A 22,942-nucleotide genomic window follows, 5' to 3' on the forward strand; every position below is an offset into this window, starting at 1 on the left:
GTGCGTGGACGTGTTTTAAAAATGTCAAATGTAGTGTATGATGTCCATAGGCATAGAGTGTCTTATTAATTGTGAAACACTGTTTTCTTAATGGCATGAATCGCACTGAAGGCCTAACCTTAAAATGCACGGGCCGCCACTGAGTATTTTGATAAATTAATATTAAGCGAGATTCATAAATGCTGGGAAAAAATTGTCATTCTTAGTTGATACGGAATGCATTTACTAAATAGAGCCTTATTGTAAAGTGTTACCATTTTATTTTACATTGTACCATATGAGAGACACTCTGCTGCCTGAAATATTGAAGTGAACCTGAGGACCTTGTGGTCGGTTCAGGTGTGTGATTAGAGTTGGAACCAAACTCTGACTTTCTGACATTTCTGACAAAGATGGATGCTTTAACATTTACTCTACTGTAAAGCTTACCTGTTCAAAAAATTCATCCATAAAGTGGTCTCGGTCAACGTGAACGACTTCCTCATCGTCGTCGCTGTCCTTAGCCTGGGACAAAACAAAAAACAAAAAACACAGTAGTTAGGATCTCGGTTTAATAATCTCCAGGCAAGAAAAGTCCAGTTTCTTGAAGAATGTGTTAAAAAACAGAGTACTAATAAAATCACAAATATCGGACAACATAAACAGTTATTGGTATCTAAATTTACATTTAGGAGACAATTGTGTCCAAAGCAATTGAGAAATAATTACCTCAATGGCTCACCCAAAAGACAACAATAATGGGATAATGGACCAAATACACGATCTCAATATTGCCCTACAAAGCTAAAACGCAGTATCTACGCCAAAACTAAAACTGAGTCAACGTTTTTTGATTGACCAGCCAAATGTGGATTATGAAAAAGCCTCACTGTTTTCTCTGAATCTGAGCATAGTGGAGCCAAACTCGTCTGTCACAGGACAGATCATAGTCATAATAATAACTAGTCATAAATCAATTTTGACACAGTGTGTTACTGCGTTTGACTTTGCAAAACAGTGAAGCCTGTGCAGTTCACAGAGTGGCATTCATATTTAACAAATCCAGACTACTTCTGTTTCTCATGTAGGACCAATTAGGGCAGCCTAATAAACTAAAGCAAATCACATGTTTTCAAATGAGCCACATTTGATTGACTTTCACATATTGGTATGAGAATTGGGGATAGCTGGAGGGCTAACTCGGATTAGCGGTATGGCCAATCTACTCTAAACAGAACAGGAAGTAGTTTCTCCCATGCGTCTAGTCATAAAGATCCTCCTCTTCCTCAACCTCTGCACCTCTCCTGGGAATCAATAGCTCCTCATTTCAGGCAAACCATTTGCCACTCTATAAAACATCCTTTAAACAGAGAAAACACACATTAAACTGACAGTAAAGGAGGTCAAGACGGAATTTGACAGTTTACAGGCAGACTCCATGGGCCTTCATTAAAATTCAACAACTCACAATGCAATATGGCCACCGAAAATCTACTCAGTTTACGCAATTAATACATGACTTGTATTGCTCATAGCTAACAGGTAATAGCATTATATTCATGCTGTACTGTATAGTCAGAGGGGAACTGGATTTGCAGCTGAGCCTGGCTTCTCCCAAGGTTTTCGTTTCTTCTTCTTCTTCTTTCTCCACTAACTAACATCTTATGGAATTTGGGGTTTCTTGCCACAGTTGCCTTTGGCTTGCTCACAGGGGGCCTAAAGACAAATCATTTTTAAGGCATGATTTTCAATGATCGTTTCCAATGAAACTGCTCAATGTTTCATTTTAAGACTTTAATCTTAGAGGGAAAATGGAACATCTGATTCGAACACGTCACTGATTACGCGAAAGCAATTACTTCCTTGTTTCAACGGAAGACAAGAACCCGGATCTCCCATGCTGCAGATGCAATACACTCACTTTTGTGGCACAGGAGAAGGTAAACAATTGAACTGGTGCAAAAATGTCTAATGGGATGTGACACTTGTCAGCAACTCGGTATAATGGGGCCAATGTCAGGGTACAGGAACATTAGGTAGCAACATGCCGATGTCCGAGTGATAATGTTGTTGGTGGCGCTAGTGGTGCAGATATTACAACCTTCAGCTTTAATGTTGTGAAAAAAATCAAGTCACGCTCTTTTGTGTCTACTCAGACCACAGGTACCACTCGTGCTCATCTCTACTGTTTAATGCATGAACTTAAAGTTTTAACCTTGGATTTTTTTACAGTAGGGCTTTGCAGAAATAACCCTTCTGTGAGTCTGACAGTTGAGTGATGGATGCATCAGCATGCTTATCTGCAACTAACGTCATTTAATTCATGCAAGGGCTATTTTCACATACCTGTCATCAGATAATAGCAATAAAGTCCCTTCCCCCATGAGCAAAGGGGAAATTGCCCGACGTCTACTTTTAGCTCACTGACTTTGTGTATTGATTTGACATTTTAGCTCCTCGATTTTATTTTAGCTGCCTGATTCTATGTATTTCCACACAACAAGAGGATTGCATGTCAAACACAATGACATAGTAGCAGAAAAGCTGCTCTTTTGTTGTCTCATCAGCCTTGCTAATGTTTACTTGCCTGCCTCTCTCCTTATCTGGCCGCTCCCTGGCCTCCCTGCCCCCTCAGCATCTGGTTTCACGGGGAGTGGCTTTGCCATTGGTCCCCTGCGCTGTGCATGTCTATTACTGCAGTATGAGTCGCTAATGACCTTCACACACAAAAAAAACTTTCTATAGCAACAGATTTCAGCAACACAGAAAATGCCCAGTGGATGTCTAATTTTTGAGGTCAGTGTGTGGGTGGGTCAATCTATAAAATTCATGGCATTTGTTTCCCTCATATATGTGTAAAATCAACTTTAATAGCTAATGGCCAAATACTGTTCATATAGACATTTCTAAACATGTAAAAAAATGTTATATTATATATTATATTAAATGTTAATAATAAATGTTTTTATTATATTTCTTTACATTTGTATTATATCTTGTAAAAAAAATTCTATATTTTTTCTATCATCTTTTGTGCATTTCTGGCCTGCCCCCACCCTTCTTTATTATATGCAAATATGCTACTTTTAAAATGTAATCCATTACAAATACCGACTGATTAGTATAAATCAAAACAGTAACCTAATCCTATTCCCGCAATATGAAAGTGATGTAATCGGATTACTTTTAATTACTTTTGGATTACTTTAAATTCACATATGTGAGATAAAGTCAAGAGAAAAAACAATATGACCTTGAAGACTTTTAATTATGCCTACTGGATGCAAACAGCATGTTTGAATAATGTTATAATGTAGCTGTTATGAAGAAAGAAATCTGAAAAATGTAGAACTCAGTATGTTTAAACGAATCAGGGGAGACCTCTGTCTGCAACAGAAAATAAAGAAAAAGATAATGGCTTCTTTTCTCAACGAGCAAATACAATTAGAACAGATACACTGAATTCAGGGCTCCAGACTGCGACTAAAATGGTCGCAAATGCAACCAGAAATAATTGATTGTGACAATAATTTAAAATCTAGTCACCACTGGTGACAGTCAGGTTGAGTGTGTTTATATGCGGTTTCATCAGATCTCATCTTGTGAGTTATTGAATATATTTTTAGAAGGCGCACCACCAGTCCAGTGTGTTTCGCACCACTTTTCACCCGTTCTGTTTCTCACAAGCTCGCTGTACCACACGCAACAACAAACCCAGCGCGAGAGATTCGTGAACAAATTACTCTTTTGAACCGGGTCTTTTTCATGAGGGTTTGAATTCAGGAGCTCCGGTTAGCAGTTTGAATCGGATTCACATTTTCAGTGAATCAGCCATCAGTGAGTGCAGACATTTCAATATAAGAGACCCATGTGTATTTCAGGCCTTTTTATAATTAAAATTCCCATATTGTGTACCACTTCATTTTCTTCTGGAAATTATTGATTGGGATTGGATTGGGGTAGGACAATAAACTGCATCTGGGATTTCATTCAATTTGCACTCTTGTAGTCTCTGAGTCTGGGGCCATCTGGTAACAGTAAAAAAAGACTAAGGCAATATTTTAAAACAATTTATATATATATATATATCAAGCTTTTGACACTTGAGGGAGTTGTACACAACTATCACACAAGGCGCAATCATTCATTGATGCTCAAGAAGACAACACACTATATGCATACTATACTTTATGTAAATATCTGTAATGTAATGTAATGTCTATATATATATTTCTTATATTTGTATAAATTATGAAAGAGGTGTGAACATTTATAAGACCAAAGGGAATGCAAACTTATCTTCTCAATTATACACCAATCAGCCACAACATTAAAACCACCTGCCTAATATTGTGAAGGTCCCGCTCATGCTGCCAACACAGTGCCAACCTGCACCTCAGAATAGCATTCAGAGATGATATTCTTCTCACCTCAATTATACAGAGTCGTTATCTGAATTACCATAGACTTTGTCAGTTCGAACCAGTCTGGCCAGTCTCTGTTGACCTCTTTCATCAACAAGGCGTTTCCGTCCTCAGAACTACCACTCACCGGATGTTTTTTGTTTTAGATTAGCGGGTTAGCGCTGTTTTGGCGGCATGAGGGTGACCTTCACAATATTAGGCAGGTGGTTTTAATGTTGTGGTTGATCGGTGTATATACTGTTTATTAAACCTCTGATTAATGGGTTATCAGCTGTCTTACTTTTCTTCAGCTTTCTATCTTGTTTCTGAACAATATTGTGTTTTAGTCTGTGAGTCCTGGAATTAGGTCGTAGTTTACATTAAACAAAATTTGACAGGACATACCTCATATTCAAAAACACTGCAAAGTTGAATTCTGCCTTGAAATGCAGTGTTAGTTGTGTAGTGCAGTGCAGTGCAGTTGTATAGACTAATTGGCACCATTCTGACTGCAATAGATCACAGGCTATCATCATCATCCTTATTATTAATGCAATGCCTCCAACGTCTTTCCTCTGCTTGCTCATGATCCACAGTCAAGCATCACCAGCTGACGTTTATGGGTAATTCTATGTTTATTTTTAAGAACAAAACATATTCCAAAAAGTAAAAAAAGAGATAGTAATAATATAAAAAGGAAATGCTGTCCCTCTTGCTGTTGTCATTATAAAACACAAGCATTTCAGGGAACAACTTTAGAGTTATGACTAAAGATATGATGGAAATGAGAAGTGAAGTGACAGTGTAGTCTCAACAGTAGGCGTCCCGTATAGAAAATAATGCATTTTCTCCAGTGGCCATCACGATGAAACAGCTCTTTTAATGGCTTGACCTTGTTTGCCTTGAGAGCAGAGTGGTGATGTGAGACAGGTGTTACAGTATTTGCGCATGCAACATTGAGTGGTGCTTCTGACTGACCTGAGTCACGAGAGAGAGCCAGAAGAGATGTCGAGCACATCTGATCATCTCTGTACCACTCTAAAGTAAGCAGCGTTCAATATCATTAATGTCAGGAGGATCTTTTGGGTCTTCTGTAATCCTGCTAGTAATTACAATTTTTACAAAATGTATCTATAATCTGATTTTTGTTTTTTATGTAACTGTAATAGATTACACCTATAATACAGTTACACCATTTTCGTATCCTGATTATGATGCAAATTTGGATGAAAAATAAATATATATAAAGTAAAGCTAGTATTTTGTCTCTCTCTCTCTTTCTCTTTGATAGATAGTCAGACAGACAGACAGAGAGACAGACAGGCAGGCAGACAGGTAGGTAGGTAGATAGATAAACAGACAGACAGATAGACAGACAGGCAAATAGATATGAAAGACAGACAGACAGGCAGATAGATATGAAAGACAGACAGACAGGCAGACAGACAGACAGACAGAGAGATAGATAGACAGACAGACAGACAGACAGAAAGACAGACAGACAGACAGACAGGCAGATAGATAGATATGACAGACAGACAGACAGGCAGATAGATATATATGACAGACAGAGAGACAGATAGATAGACAGACAGGCAGACAGACAGACAGACAGACAGACAGACAGACAGACAGGCAGATAGATAGATATGACAGACAGACAGACAGGCAGATAGATATATATGACAGACAGAGAGACAGATAGATAGACAGACAGGCAGGCAGGCAGATAGACAGACAGACAGACATACAGATAGATAGACAGACAGACAGACAGGCAGATAGATATATATGACAGACAGAGAGACAGATAGATAGACAGACAGACAGACAGGCAGGCAGATAGACAGATAGATAGATCGATAGATAGATAAATAGACAGACAGACAGACAGACAGGCAGGCAGATAGACAGACAGACAGACATACAGATAGATAGTTAGTTAGATAGATAGACAGACAGACAGACAGACAGACAGGTAGACAGATAGATAGATATGACAGGCAGACGGACGGACGGACAGACAGACAGACCAATAGATAGACAGACAGACAGACAGGCAGATAGATAGATATGACAGACAGACAGGCAGATAGATATATATGACAGACAGAGAGACAGATAGATAGATAGACAGATAGACATACAGATAGATAGATAGACAGACAGACAGATAGACAGGCAGATAGTTATACATGACAGACAGAGAGACAGATAGATAGATAGACAGACAGACATACAAATAGATAGATAGACAGACAGACAGACAGATAGACAGACAGACAGGCAGACAGATATGAAAGACAGACAGACAGATAGATAGATAGACAGACAGACAGATAGATAGACAGACAGACAGACAGACAGGCAGATAGATAGGTATGACAGACAGATAGACAGAGAGACAGACAGACAGGCAGATAGATATATATGACAGACAGAGAGACAGATAGACAGACAGACAGGCAGGCAGGCAGGCAGATAGACAGACAGACATACAGATAGATAGGTAGATAGACAGACAGACAGGCAGACAGATAGATAGATATGACAGACAGGCAGGCGGACGGACGGACGGACGGATAGATAGAAAGAACATTTTCCCACCAGGTTTTGGTACCATCATATTTTTCCATTTATTAAGTAATGAACTATTCCACTATTCCAAAACAGTGACATCTTCATAATTTCTTACAAAGTTAACTCTTCAAAGACGACTTAAAGTATCCTGTAGTATGTTTTGTTATGTTTGGCAGTATAGGGGATGATCTTAAAAAGTGCTGTTGTTTGTATTTTAAACAACCTAGAATGGAAAAGTAGAAATATTGCTATTCCTTTTTCATTTTAGAGGAGAAACTACTTCTGTTTCACAACCTTGAGCACAAGAGTCGTAATATCAAATTAAACTCCTTAACTGTCAACCTTGTTACCTTTCAGAAGTCATAATCATATTGCCACAGATAACTAGCTTGACATGGCACAGTGCAATTTATTAACACTTAAACATTATTTGACTGATAGGATGCATAAAAATCTCCCAATGCAAATGGCAAAGGTAGATTTTAGAAAGAAACATTTTATGTCTATGAAGCTGGCAAGCACAGATTATGTCTGGGGGAAGAATTTAGAGACAATAAATCTCTTACGCCATTACACAATGGTGACAGTGGGACACCAGTAAACAATTCATATCTCTTTTAATCTCTTTTGTATTTGAGCAACAAGAAGGGATTCTTCACCAAAACAACGGTAGACTTTTAAATAATTATTTTAGCAATAAAAGACAGTATGGAACTATATATTGGCTTGTAATTAAGTAGCTCAGGATTCATTCATTATAAGAATGAAGGGCAGAACGAGTTTATCCATGGAGGGGCATACCATACTCCCCTTAAAATTCGCAAAACAAACTAACATCCTTTATGGTTCAAGGTAAGTGTAGGACAAACTTACATTTCCGTTACAGCAACCCAAATATAGATATTTTAGAAAACCTTGATTATGTTCTTCTTTCACATTATGCATTGGCTTTCTTTCTTTAAAAAACAACAACAAAAAAACAAAACCATGCCGGAGGATATGTCACATCTACTCATTTTCTGCCTTATGACAAACCCAAGGTCATAATAGTCTATTTGGCGACAGAGCTACAGTAGTGGCTGAGATTGGTTTGAATAGACACCCATCCAAGCCAATAATGAATGTAACTGTAAGACCCTCATTCAAAATTATATGTACGGAGGTGAACTGCATATTTTATGTGTATTATGATGGTATATTCAAAGTAACACTAATTACAGAGAACAAGGGATTTCAAGTACCAGCTCGGCCTACATATCTGTTAGGAATGGGGTAGCACATAGAATATGTTTTTACTAAGGTTATACATTTACATTTATATATTTGGCAGATGCTTTTACCCAAAAGAACTTTCAGTGCAATTATATACATTTTATCATTGTGGCAGGACGGAGGGCGGGCCGGGTTGTGATTATACACACCTGGTCCCTTATCAGGCTAATTAAGCCTCTGAGAGGGATAAAGGCCGATGGCAGACGGTGGTGCGACAAGAGAGAGATAGTTTACGGACATGTCCGTCATGTGTGTGTTTGTCTTTTGGTTTAAGTTATTCATTAAAATATTATATATATTGCCAAGCCGGTTCTCGCCTCCTCCTTCCCATTGAACTCCTTTACAATCATTACGTGTGTTTCCTGAGAATCAAACCCATGACCTTGGTATTGTTAGGTGAGCTACAGGTTATTCTTTCCAACATAAAAATTAAAAGCTCAGCAGACCTCTTAGTATCCCATACAGTATACAAGCTCAATTACTTGATTGATATGCCAGGACAGAAGACACTTTGGAGGAGTAGGTCACAGTTTGAACCTTTATCCATCAGGACACCCTTTCATATACAGTATGTCAAACTCACACAAAGGGCATGCTTATGGTTTACAGTAGGTAGAACATGTGGATAAAAGCCAAGAAGCATACCACATTTGTGCAAGGTCAGCATGGTTTCATTGGTATTTGTAGATTTTATTACATAAAGGGTCACTTATCATATTTACATACATTTTTGTATGTTTGCATAGATATTAAAATGTACAATACCTATTTTATTTTATTCATATAGAAGATGCTTTCATCCAAAGCGACTTACAAAATGAACAATGCATTGACAGCTGTTTAATTTTGAACATCTTTAGAGAAGTACAAATGTTTATGAATCCTTTGGCGTTCAAAGAATCTTAAGTTTCGAAACATTTTTGACAGCACAAACACACGCATTAGGAAACAGTGTTTATGGTGTTTGCAACATTTTACATTTTTAAATGCCGTGAATACATTGATATTGTACATTTTCATTGTCTATACAAATACTAGGCTAATAATCACTCTGGTCTGGTGTATTAGCCGCGCCAACCAAAATCTGGAAATTAAGGTAACATTTACCTTTGCACAGCGAAATCCTGTGGACGAAATATAGTCATCTCAATGGCAATCCATGTGAAATTCAGGATCACGCAAATTCCATTTGAGATGACTGTGTTTGGGAAAATGTTGTCGTGCAAAGGTATTGTGACCGTGGCTATAATCACTAACCACTTTAAAGGTACAGTCACACATACCTTCGCACTGTGAAATTCCACGGGCAAATAAGGAAGTGGCCAGATTTTAAGTGTGTGTAAAACCAGCAAAAAAACAATTCCAAAGTGGCCTTTTCAATGCTGTCCTTTATACTCCGGGAGAGTAAAGTAAAAAAAAAAACATGTCGCTAAAATGATTTCCTTGTCTATTGTGAATATTCAATGTAGCTGAGTATGAAGCACCGCCCACACAGAGGTCACTGCCAAACCAAGCAACTTTCTATTGGTCACTGGAAACCAACTGTGTGATATTCAAGGTCACGCAAATTCCCATTGAGATGACTTTATTTCGACCACAGAATTTTGCCATGCGAAAGTAAATGTGACAGCGCCTTGACCAGCCGACTTTTTGTCATTTCGTCAAATGGACACAAAGTATGTAGGCTGCTTTACCATTATATAGGTCATGTTGCATAATTTTAGCCATGTCTGAGGAAATATGTTGAGCCATCAAATGCAGCCGAGGTAGGCCCAAGTTGCTAACACATTTTCTGTTTGATCTAGTTGGACTGAACACTGTGCTAACTTTTGGTCCATTCTCTCAACGTGTGCTTTGTCAGAGTGAAATAACTTCCTGTTTAAGATGGAAAAGTGGCGAAGGGAATTGATTGTGAACTAATGAAAACTGATAAATGTAAGAGGGTCATGAGATAATTAATTTATTTGCAGTGTTTCCTTCACCACCATTGAACAACAGTGCCATGGCAAAATAAATGATATTTTGTAAGCTGTAAGCATACAATCTAAATTAATTGTGATGAGATAAAAATATATAAATATATGCAAAATAATAATTATTAATACAAAATATTTTCTCTTTCTATTGCGTTGTATTTGCTTGCTACACACAAAAGTGTGACTAGTGTAGACCGATTCCCAAGCAAAAATTGTTGGGAACGTTACTCAAAGTAATCCAATACATTTTAATTACTTCTATATGATTGTAATCAGATTACTTTACTGATTATTCCATTGAAAAAGTAATCACTTTACTAAACCCTTTAAATTTAAGTTACTTTCTAAAACACTGTTACAGAAACGCAAAGAGACGTACATGTTAATAGAATCCATGTTTTAAATTCTACATAAGTCTACATATAAACCTTATGCTGCAAATGTCTCTAACAAGCCGGTTCTTCCCCCCACCCTGCTGGATCCTCGACCAAAACTCTTGAATCGTAGTACAGCACCAAAAAAAACATGGGCTATATCCCCATCCTCCAACTGGCATCGCCAACAATTAGGTGTCTCTTCACAACCTAGAGAGAGTCCAATAAAAACGATGCAGAATCTCAAATTGAATGAGGCGCACCCTTGCATCCCTAGACATAGACGACATTTTTTTAAATCCTACCCCATTCTTCATCTTCCAGTACTAAATTCAAGTCTCTCACCCATAACTTCTTAAGATATGTTAAAGCCCTGTCCACTAGACTCTAGAATTAGCCACTAGAATTAGCCAGGAATATTATGCTGAAGCTTCATGAACTTTTCTAAAAGCAGCAAGTACAATCTCACGAGTGGCAGCTGCTTTAGGGCAGCATACTACACCCATTTGTGGGGATGGTGGTGGCGTAGTGGCTAAAGCACAGGGCTGTTAATCAGAAGGTTCGATCCCACAGCCACCACCATTGTGTCCTTGAGCAAGGCACTTAACTCCAGGTTGCTCCGGGGGGATTGTCCCTGTAATAATTGCACTGTAAGTCGCTTTGGATAAAAGCATCTGCCAAATGCATAAATGTAAATGTAAACGTAAAGGTGGTACAGGGTAAATGGTGCAGCTGTAAGTACCTAAAGAATTGAGATCTGGGAATCCCAATCCGCTGTATTATATTTTCAAAGGATCTCAACGCTCCATTTTCATACAGGTCACCCAGCGTAGCAGCATCTTTCTCAATCCATTCTGTCCAGCAGAAAGTGGGCTTCCAATGCATAATTTAGGGTTCAACCAAGTACTTGCAGCAACATTCAGGTAAATGTCCGAATTGAACACGCGGGAAACGTTTGCCCACACTAAATGCATGTGAGAGATAACGGGATGTGTCTTTACTTCTCCAGGCAGCTTGGTAGAAAGAGTTTGCAATGGCAAGATTGGGGCAAGGACCTCCTGTTCTATAAAGAGCCAGGGACAAGCCGGTTCTTTTAATGAAACGCTCCAAATGACTCTCAAAGTTTTCAGCTTAACTCAATCTAATGCATCCTTCACTGAATTAAATTGAATTTGTGAGAGAGGTTACTGAACTGCAATTTATTACTTTTCAGTCATATCTGAATCAAAATGAACCAAGAACTGTTTGATGTACTGATGTAAAAACCATTGAACTACAAATAACATTCAAATTCAGTAACATGAAATAGTAATTTGGTATGTTTTTAATATCTTTTTAATAAACCAATTATGGTTTCAGCAATGTTCATCATAGGTTTTCCATAGTGGTATGCCGGAACACTATATTTTTGCAAAGCTCCTGCAAAAACAGAAATCTGTAGGACGTAGTGTACCACAGTGTGGTACATGGATACAACAAAACAACAACAACAATAAAAAAGGAAAGAAAAGGAGAAATGCTGTTTATAGAAACAATTTAAACATTTTAAAATCACCATTATGTAGTGCTTGTACTACAATGATTTCTCAATCAGATTGTGAGAAGTCCCAGTGGCACTCTGTTGCCCTATTTCACCAGGAACCTTAGAAGGTAGCTAGCTTAGGTAATTCACTTGCCTACACAGAAAGCCAGGTATGTTTCCTGCGATGCACAACTTGGTGTAAATCAGAATCAACAGATTGGAGCCCAGATCCTACCCTCATATTTAGCTTTAAATAATTAAAGAATCTCCTTTTATGCTGTCAAGATAAAATGAAATTTCATGTCTTTGTTGTCACCGCTAGTTACCATCTTATTGAGCTGATTCTGCTAGACTGAGCCTATTACGCCACTCATGAGATTTTGTGACCCAGAATTTATAACCTACTCCAAACCACCTGGTGTGCAATTTTCAAAAATGAAATGAATGTAGTCAAATTATGAAAAATTCAGGTCATCTGACATGCAGGATATCACATAATATGTGGTTTAATTGGTATATTTTAAAAGCAGCTGTACCATTACTAGACAGGAAGCCATTTTGTTGTAGTGGTTTTATTGGCAATGTTAAAGTGTGGTGGGTGGTGTGTGGTGTGCGGCAGTGGGGACATGACATTGTCCCTGCAATAAAACTGTCCTCACAATATACTGCAGAAACAGTTGTGCCCACAGTGATGGGAATACAAACACATACACACGATTTGGGTATTTCTGCAGCTAGATGTTCATGTGAAAACATCTGTGCATTACCATTTTAAGTCACTTTGGTTTTACTCTTATTGATTATTGTGCAGGAACATCTTTTAATATGAAGATAAGGTTATTGGAGGTCTTCTAAAAATAAGGTGATAATGTTTTGAAACCTATGATAGTACTGCTTTTAGCAATTATACCCCAATATCTGAAACTTTCTTCCAATTGAAGTTCCAAACGTAAGTTCAGGACGAGCTTGTTCCTCTAAGCCTGTCAATCATATCACAAGGATACAGAATATATAAGCAGATGCTTCCCTCACACCATTGAGGATCTCCACCTTTAGATTTTACTACACCTATAATAATTATTATTCAAAATTGTCTTTACATGTACATTTAGTCATTAGCAGATGCTTTAACCAAATCAATTTACGCTTTATCCCAAAGAGACTATTTCTTTCTTCAGTCCAGGGGTGGGGGGAGGGGGATCTCAGAGCTCAAGCCCAGTCCCGTGCTCGAGTCCCTCACTTGTAGACAGCACGCCAAATCTGTTTACCCTCATTAGATCCAGGACTATATGAACCAGTGATCTCGTGAATTGAAATTATACTCCAAGCATTTACATTTACATGCTGCTTCCAAATATTCAAGGGTACTGAAATTGATCCCCCGTCAAACATTTTTGCATCAGTTCAAACATATTCACCTTTCCCTGTGGTCACACGGAAACCAGAAATTAGACTCATTTACATTAACATTGGTGGCGTCGATTCAGAGGTTGCATTTACGATGTAATGTTACATTTTTACTCTACCGACGGTTAGGCTTAGGGTTGGGGTTTGGGTTAATGTTAGTAATATACACATTTCTTTTCACCTGAATAAGGGTCACAACACTTCCAGCTTCAGCCACTTTTGGCAGTGGTTCGAATTTCAGCAGCAGAACGTTCGACCTCCTGTCACCGAAGTCACACTGAGAACAGTCTGGCTGCTATTTTTACTGCTATTATGTGGTATCCAATGATGCAATATTTAATAAAAATATATAATTATAATACGTAATACTTTTCAAGATGATTATCGATATATATGCATTTTTTAAAGATATAAATAGGGCTGCTTTTTGGAAAATCATTTTTGTCTCTTCAAACATATTTCTCAACACAACTTAAATTGTGGGGGGGATTGCACACCGGACACATCTGGCATATGACGTGGCATGTTCTAAATTGAAATAATTTTTTCTCTGAACATACGCACACATACGGCATACTTACGAGTCCCAGCTACAAATCCGGAGGCTGCGCAAATATTCAGCAGCGCAATGGAGCACAATTCGAAATCATTATCAAAGGACAAAGATTATTTACTCTAGCCATCACTAGAGGATATATTATCTATAGCCCACACAAGTATGCCTTTTTGTGGTTTTACAGCTTGAATATAACCTCTTCAGTTTGTGCAGTTACACCAGTTTTATACACTAACCTACAAACTCGTCAACGTCACTTTGTTCATTCTTGAAGAAGTACAAAAATCTTCATTACAGAGATATACACCTATAACTCACAGCTACATTGAATGTATGGTGACTAGATTCACAACTTTGGACAGCAACCTGCACCGCATCATTCATGCGTCCTTCACAAAGACGAATCTGCCGATTCCAGCCTTGCTGAAGCACCCCTAGATCATCACTGATCCTCCATCAAATTTCACAATGGGTGCGAGACACTGTGGATTAAAGGCCTACCCATGTCTCTATCTAACCATTAGACAACCAGGTGGAGGATCAGTGATGATCTAGGGGTGCTTCAGCAAAGCTGGATTCAGGCAGATTCGTCTTTGTGAAGGACGCATGAAACATGCAATGAACAAGGTTATCCTGGAAGAAAACTTGCTTCCTTCTGCTCCGACAATGTCCCAACTCTGACGATTGGTTTTTCCAGCAGGTTAATGCTCCATGCCACACAGCAGGTCAGTGTGGATGGTGGACCACCAGATCAAGACCCTGCCATGGCCTGCCCAATCTCCAGACCTGAACCCCATTGAAAACCTCTGGAATGCGACCAAGAGGAAGATGGATGGCCATAAGCCATCAAACAAAGCTGAGCTGCTTGGATGTTTGCGCCAGGAGAGGCATAAAGTCACCCAACAGCAATGTAAATGACTGGTTGAGAGTATACCAAGACGCATGAAAGCTGTGATTGAAAATCAGGGTTATTCCACCAAATATAGATTTCTGAACTCTTCCTCAGTTAAAACATTAGTATCGTGTTTTTTTTTTTTTATTAATATGAACTTGTTTTCTTTGCATTATTTGAGATCTGAAAACACTGCATCTTTTTAGTTTTTTTTTGACCAGTTTTCTGGTCAAATTCTGCAAATTAATGCTCTAAATGACACTATTTGTATTTGGAAATTGGGAGAAATATTGTCAGTACTTTATAGAATAAAACAAAGAAATTTTAATTTCATTCAAACACATATCTATAAACAGTAAATCCAGAGAAACATAATTTTGCAGTGGTCTCTTATTTGTTTCCAGAGCTGTGTGTATACACACACACACATACACGCATACACACACACACGTATATATTTCCTTTACTAATTTATAAAAAGTCTAAGACACAGATTCTACATTCATTCAAGTTTTAAGTGCACTCTGAATTGCTTAAGTGGGGCTTTCCATGGAGTACATGTGTGCCAATTTCGTTTTTTGTTTTTTTTTCTTCATAATTTGATTTATTTACCCACACAGCAAGTGAAAAAAGCCCTTGGCAGGGATGGAGCAATAGTGAGTATGCTTAGGATGTGAAAGCGAGCATGTAGGTGTGTGTGGCAGGGAGAATCAAGAGCAGGAGAAGTGTGCAGCTGTTGGGGGAGGGGTCAGGAAAGTGCAATGAGGGGGATGGGGAGACATCGAGAGAGACAGATCTCCACAGGGAAAGAGGGAGTGGTGGGGGAGGGAAGGCCGGAATGATGCGGAATAAGTTGTCATCGAAAAGGACATTTTAAAAAAGTATCTCATTCTAAGCAGGTTATAAGATGCCAATGCCTATACATGTATAGCCTACTCTGTATACAAATATTTTCTAAATCAGTATTTTTGTCTGGTATGAATGTGTACCACATTCGTGTCTCTCAGAATAATGCTTTGAGAAATCAGGTGCAGGAGTGATGCAGAAATAATCCTGCATCCCTGCCGATGGCCCATCTGCGCTGTGAATGGCCATTGACCACAGGCATCAGAACTGAAACTGTGTTTATACCATTAGACAGTAACCTCCTTTAGCCTCATAACACTGCATTATGTACTGTTGACAAACATGCGGAATGGCGAGAAATGGTGGAAAATGTGATTATAATTCTAAAGTGGAAGTAAATCACATTGACGCTCTAACCCATGGGTTCTTTCAACAGAATGGAGAATTCTGGGATAGATAACATTTGAGGGGTCACAATAAATTATGACCCTTATCGTGCACTGCAACACTACACTGGGAAAAACAATTTTCTATTTTAGTATAAATATCTATACATCCTTTAAACAAGATCAATTCACTCGAGAAGAAAAAATACGACTTTTTTTTCAAAGAACTTGCTCTTGAACAAAGATTTTGAATCTGAACTGATCTCATTGTGAATTTGTCGACAATAGGTTAAATGTTCTGCCTCTGAAATCGGTCTGTGCTTACCGAAATTCAAATCACGGCCCCCAGTGGCTGAAGCTGGAAGTGTTACATTGGAAGTGTTGTAAAACATATAGGGATGAGTGAGATCAAGTTTCTGGGTGAAATGTCCACAGAGAGGCACCAACAGTGAGTTGCGAAGCAAGTTGTATTTTTAATTGTAAAATATGTAATCTAGTCAATGGGAATGCATATTTTATTAACCCAAACCTAACTGTCCATGGGACCAGAACCTATGTCTCTGAGGTTGCTCGAGCAATGCACCCCAGTCTGATGAGAGATGACGCTTGTCAGTTATTCGACAGAATCATGTAAATATGGGTATGGGGAAATTCAATGGGGATAAAAAACAAATATCATTAGAGATATATTCTATAAAATAAGTCATAATATCTCATGCTATTTTGCTTCTCAAGTACATTTAGTGTAGTGTTTTAAAGATATTTTTCACTGTAAAACAAGACAAAAATATTGATTTAGAAAATGTGGCTGTAAAATTAGAAACAGGCGAAAACTGATCATGACCAAACGGATGAACAAAATGCATTAGAGTTTGTTTTTTCAAAGATACGTGTTGTCGTTTAGTAGTGCATGTCATCTGTTCCTTTCCACCCAAGGGACGGGGTTATCCCCAGTTCAAGTGTGCCATAAACTGAGGCTAATAGCCAAAGAGAAAGACAGACTATAAACGTCCTTCATCAAAGAACCCAAGAAAGAACCATATACTATTTATGTTCAATTAAGGGACCTCTAGAATAAGAGGATGTCAGAAATCAATTGTGGCAGACTTTGAATGAACTAGTCTGAATAAAAGGCCTTAGACAAGGGTTTCACAGCAAAAAGATGTATCAAACGTGGAGATCCAGAACTGGTCATCTAATTGTTCAATGGTGGATCCTGGTACCATTATATAGAGATGCCATTATATAGTATATATGGTGTAGGCTCATACAATTTAATTATAGCAAATGTGATGTACAGCCGTGGCTAAAAGTATTGACAGTGACATACATTTTGTGTTACGCAAAGTTTTCTGCTTCAGTTGTTGTGGTGTTGATTCACATTGTTTCTAGATTATTGTGCAGAGTGATCAGATGCATTTTAAATAATTGCAAAATGCTTCATTGGCTAAAAAAACAAACTTTATCACAAAAATGCAAATTTCACTGTTTTTTGGTCATGGCACAAAATGACCAGCTAACATAATTTCACTAAACATATAAGCAGCACTTGGGAAAGTGTGAACGAGTACTAGTCAGGTGAAATCACTCTATCATTCTGATTGGATTATAAGAGCAGACTGTTTGCTATAAAAGGAGAGTAGAAGTGCTTCCAATCATTGTGCTCTTGTTAGCAATTGTTACCTCTAAAGAAAGACGTGCAGCCATCATCGCTTTGCATCAAAATGGCCTCACATGCAAGGAAATTGCTGCAAAGAATAATGCACCTTAAAAAACCATTTACCAGTACATCAAGAAGGAGAGAGGTTCAACTGCGGTGAAGAAGGCTTCAGGATGTCCCAGAGTGTCCAGCAAGCACCAGGACCGTCTCTTCCTGAGGAGTCAGCTAAGCAATCATGTCACCACCAGTGCAGAGCTTCTTCAATACTGGCAGCAGGTTGCTATGAGTGCATCTGCATGCACAGTGAGGCGAACACTTTTGGACAATGGCCTGGTGTCAAGAAGGGCAGCAAAGAAGCCACTTCTCTCCAAGAAAAACATCAAGGACAGACTGAAATTCTGCAGGAAGTACAAGGATTGGACAGCAGAAGACTGGTGCAAAGTTATTTTCTCTGATGAAGCCCCCTTCTGACTGTTAGGGACATCTGGAAAATCGATACTCTGGAGAAGAAAAGGTGAACGCTACCATGAGTCCTGTGTCGTGCCAACAGCTTTTCATCACAGGGAGTGGGCTCTCTCACAATTCTGCCCAAAAACACTGCCACGAATAAAGAATGGTATCAAAACGGCTCGGAGATCATTGCATTGAAATGTTGGATCCGTGGCCAGGCACTTCCCCGGATCTTAATCCCATAGCGAACCTGTGGTCAATCCTCAAAAGGTGAGTGGACAAACAGAAGCCCACAAATTGTGATCAACTCCGAGCACTAATAAGGCAAGAATGGATCACCATCTGTCAGGATTTGGCCCAGAAGCTGATATCCAGCATGCCATGGCGAATTGCAGAGGTTATGAAGAACAAGGGTCAACACTGTAAATATTGACTCTTTGCATATATTGAATATTTTTGCCAATAAAAGCCTTTAAAACGTATGAAACGCTTATCATTGTTTTCCAGTATACCATAGAATCATGTGAAAAAGTTATCTACAAATACTGAAGCAGCAAATTTTGCAAAACACAAAATTTATGTTACTGCCAATACATTTGGTCACGGCTTTAGGTCCACCAGTTTGTTAAAATTAAATGAATAATTATTTTACCCAAAATACTAGAAGATGATCCAGTGAGACGATGCAGAAAAGCTGTTTAATCGCAACCTGCACAATACTGTAAATTATCGTTGCATTGGTAATCAAGTCATTAAACAATAAGGCAGCATAACCGCTTTATTAAATAGACAAATACAAGAATACATTATGTTGTGTTTCCTGAATGTACGGTAAGTTTAAAATAAGGAATATGATATTACACTCAGTCAGACACTGAGAAGATTTGAGTTCAAATGTAACATAAATGTTACTATGTAAATTGGTATTAAACATGATGTTGTAATATGTTAAGGAATGGCAAAAAATAAACATGTTTTAACAATCAAACCTAATATCAAAAATGTAAATTATACAAACATAAGCCAAGAGACATAAAATTATTCTTTTGACATTCATATATAAGACATTTACCAAAGAGCTCAAAGGAATGAAGGAATCGTTCAAATAAAAACGTCAAATTTTGAGATAGTACTGGGGTGGACACCTTGACCCCATGCCACTACTTATAAAACCGTTTCCTGTCTCCCCATTGGTATAGCCACTGCTTTTACTCATTACTCATTAATGACTCGACTATGAAAACACTATCTGGTTGAAATGACAGCAAGCCACTAGAGAATAAACAACATACTTGCTGACTCATCCACAGTCTGCAGTCAATTTAAATAATTATTCCTCCCAATAACTTTTAAATCATATGAGACTTTACAGATCTATTAAAATTACCCGTCAGTGTAGTGTTGTGTGGGCATGAATAAATGGAACTAAATTAAAGCTGGTCAGAAAAGAAAAAGTGTGATTCATTCTTAATGGGATCTATAGCCTTTGGTTTAATTAACCTAACCTCAGTCTAACTGGCTTAATTTTGATGCTTGACGTGGTTAATAATAGATTATCATGTTGTACTATGAAATCTCCATTAGGTGGTTTGAAAGAATTACCTTGTAGAAGATAGACACATATTCATCATACTGTTTACGGTGCTCCCAGCAACAGGACGTTTTAGAAAATAGAGTATAGAGTTGTAAAGCGGTTCAGGGAAAGGACAATATAAATAATAGTTTTAATAATATACCGGACCAAATATGCACAAAAACAAACACACAGAGAAGCTACCCTGTAATTCTCTCTCTCTCTCGAAACGTCGTCACCGGCCGCCTTTATCTCTCGCACGCCCCCATCATGCTGATTGGGGACCGGGCGTGTGTTGTTCCAGGCCAGCCCCGCCCTCCTCCTCTCTACAAGAGTATATAGAGTTTATAGAGTATAAATGGGCAATCAGTACCCTACCTTGACAATGACTATACAAGATTTATGTCCAATGGACCACATCTAGATTTCAGTGAAATATTATTTACTGTATGATATACAATGGTGGCCAAACGTTTGTAATAATGTACAGATTTTGGTCTTATGGAAAGAAATTGGTACTTTTATTCACCAAAGTGGCATTCAACTGATCACAATGTATGACTATTACACTTTGAAATGTTCAGAACTTCTTAAACTACTTCAAAGAGTTCTCATCAAAAATCCTCCACGTGCAGCAATGGCAGCTTTGCAGATCCTTGTTATTCCAGCTGTCAGTTTGTCCAGATACTCAGGTGACCTTTCACCCCACACTTCCTGTAGCACTTGCCATAGATGTGTCTGTCTTGTCGGACACTTCTCATGCACCTTACAGTCTAGCTGATCCCACAAAAGCTCAATGGGGTTAAGATCCATAACACTCTTTTCCAAATATCTGTTGTCCAATGTCTGTGTTTCTTTGCCCACTCGAACCTTTTCTTTTTGTTTTCTGTTTCAAAAGCGTCTTTTTCTTTGCAATTCTTCCCATAAGGCTGCACCCCTGAGTCTTCTCTTTACTGTTGTACATGAAACTGGTGTTGAGCAGGTAGAATTCAATGAAGCTGTCAGCTGAGGACATGTGAGGCGTCTATTTCTCAAACTAGAGACTCTGATGCACTTATCATCTTGTTTAGTTGTACATCTGGTCTTCCACATCTCTTTCTGTCCTTGTTAGAGCCAGTTGTTCTTTGTCTTTGAAGACTGAAGTGTACACCTTTGTATGAAATCTTAATTTTTTTTGGCAATTTCAAGCATTGTATAGCCTTCATTCCTCAAAACAATGATTGACTGATGAGTTTCTTTTTTGCCATTTTTGACCTAACATTGAACTATAGACATGCCAGTTTATTGCATAATGTGGCGACTCAAAAACAAACACAAAAACAGTGTTAAGCTTCATTCAACGAACCAAATATCTTTCAGCTGTGTTTGATATAATGGCAATTGATTTTGTAGCTACAAATTAGCAGTTTAGCATGATTCCTCCAGGATAAGGTGTTGGGGTGATGCTGCAAAAATGGCTTTTTTCAAATAGTGATGTGCTGATTTTTTTTACATCAGTAATGTCCTGACTACATTTTGTGATCAGTTGAATGCCACTTTGGTGAATTAAAGTACCAACTTCTTGCCGCAAGTGTACATGTATATATTCATCTTCATTACTTTACAATTTCCCAAATCAGGTCCATGTTTACATAGTTGATATTGCTGTCAATATTCTTTGTCAAGATTTTACTTGTAGTTCTTTAAAAGAGAAAAGTAAATTAAAATGGATCAATGAAAGAATGGATCAATACTAATTAAGTTATTGACGTTATTGACTGGTACTTCCCCCCTCTCAATTCCCCCTTAATTGGCAAGAATGGAAAACTGTTAATGGAAGGGCAACCATAAACAAATTCACCCCCAAACAATGTATTTACTCCAATGGAAGCCCAACATGATCATTTCAAGTAACATGAAATTAACTTACCCTATTCACATGCTTAATAAACGTTACTTGTCTTATTCAACAATATATTGGTGGATGTTATTCCAAAGACAAACAAATAACTCATAATCTATCATCCAAAAGTAATAACTTGCTTTAAGACAGCTTTCCTTATGAAGTACTTATAAAACAATAGGGCTGGGAATGACCACAGACCTCCCGAATCGATATTACAATGTTATTTCCTAGCCGATTCGATATGTTTTGTGATATTGCTATTTGATGTTTTGATATTAAAAACTTCTTTAAAAGATAAAAAAAAGAAATGTCCATTTTTAATCAAAGAAATGTCTATTGAAGAACAGTTGTGTCTGAAATCACAATCGTTTATGCACTGTCAAAGTCAGTGCATTGTCTAAGCTAGCCGACTAGTTAGTGCTAAGGAACACAAGGCTGCATTATGTCCCTTTGCATGGAAAAAATAAATATATACAATATATAATTTTAACTTATCAAACAAATTGTGTTATTTAGAATATAAAATATAACATATATTACCATAGGCTATTGCTATTACCATAATGATAATTTTGCAACATACAAATGAAGGCTAAAGAGTAAACTTGTCCAAGAACCATTTCTGGGACTGAATTATGATACTTAACAATACGCATGTAGTACCAATGTCATTGCGTGTTATTTGCATATGCATCCTGAGATCCAATGCAGCGTTCTTATAGACAACATAATTCTTACAACCTGTTCCAAGGAAACTGACAGAGAGAACTCACAATTTGCCCGTGTTCCACGAGACACGATTGAGCTGCGTGCGTTGGCGCCAAAGCGCAAATGAACATCTGCTCAGCCCCTCTCAAATTAACTTTTGTATTATGTATAATAACAGGATCATTGATCATAGAAGAGTATTTTGACATCAGACTGTGAACAAATTAGGAAAAAAAAGTTTTTGGACCGAATAATTAAGAAAAGAAGTTAATATGTGCCCAGCATAGATGGGAACTCCTTTAATACTGTTTAAAAAGCATCGCAGTGTGATACCTCAAGAAGCTGGTTGAGAAAATCTCAAGAGTATTTGTGGCAGGGCGGAGGGCGGGGCCGGGTCGTGATTCTACACACTCGGTCCCTTATCAGGCTAATCAAGACTCCGAGAGGGATAAAGGCCGACTGCGGACGGTGTT

General features: G+C 38.0%; 1 protein-coding gene across 1 annotated transcript in view; it reads right to left on the bottom strand.

The window, feature by feature from the left end:
- LOC127619772 (syntaxin-1B) overlaps positions 1-22,942 on the bottom strand; it is a 64,175-nt gene that overhangs the window by 30,684 nt on the left and 10,549 nt on the right. Inside the window, exon 2 of the mRNA XM_052092756.1 lies at positions 430-504. Coding sequence (XP_051948716.1) covers positions 430-504 — 75 coding nt within the window. The remainder of the gene's footprint in view (positions 1-429; positions 505-22,942) is intronic.

Source organism: Xyrauchen texanus, chromosome 26 (genome assembly GCF_025860055.1).
Source record: "Xyrauchen texanus isolate HMW12.3.18 chromosome 26, RBS_HiC_50CHRs, whole genome shotgun sequence".
In the NCBI taxonomy this organism is placed as follows: domain Eukaryota; kingdom Metazoa; phylum Chordata; class Actinopteri; order Cypriniformes; family Catostomidae; genus Xyrauchen; species Xyrauchen texanus.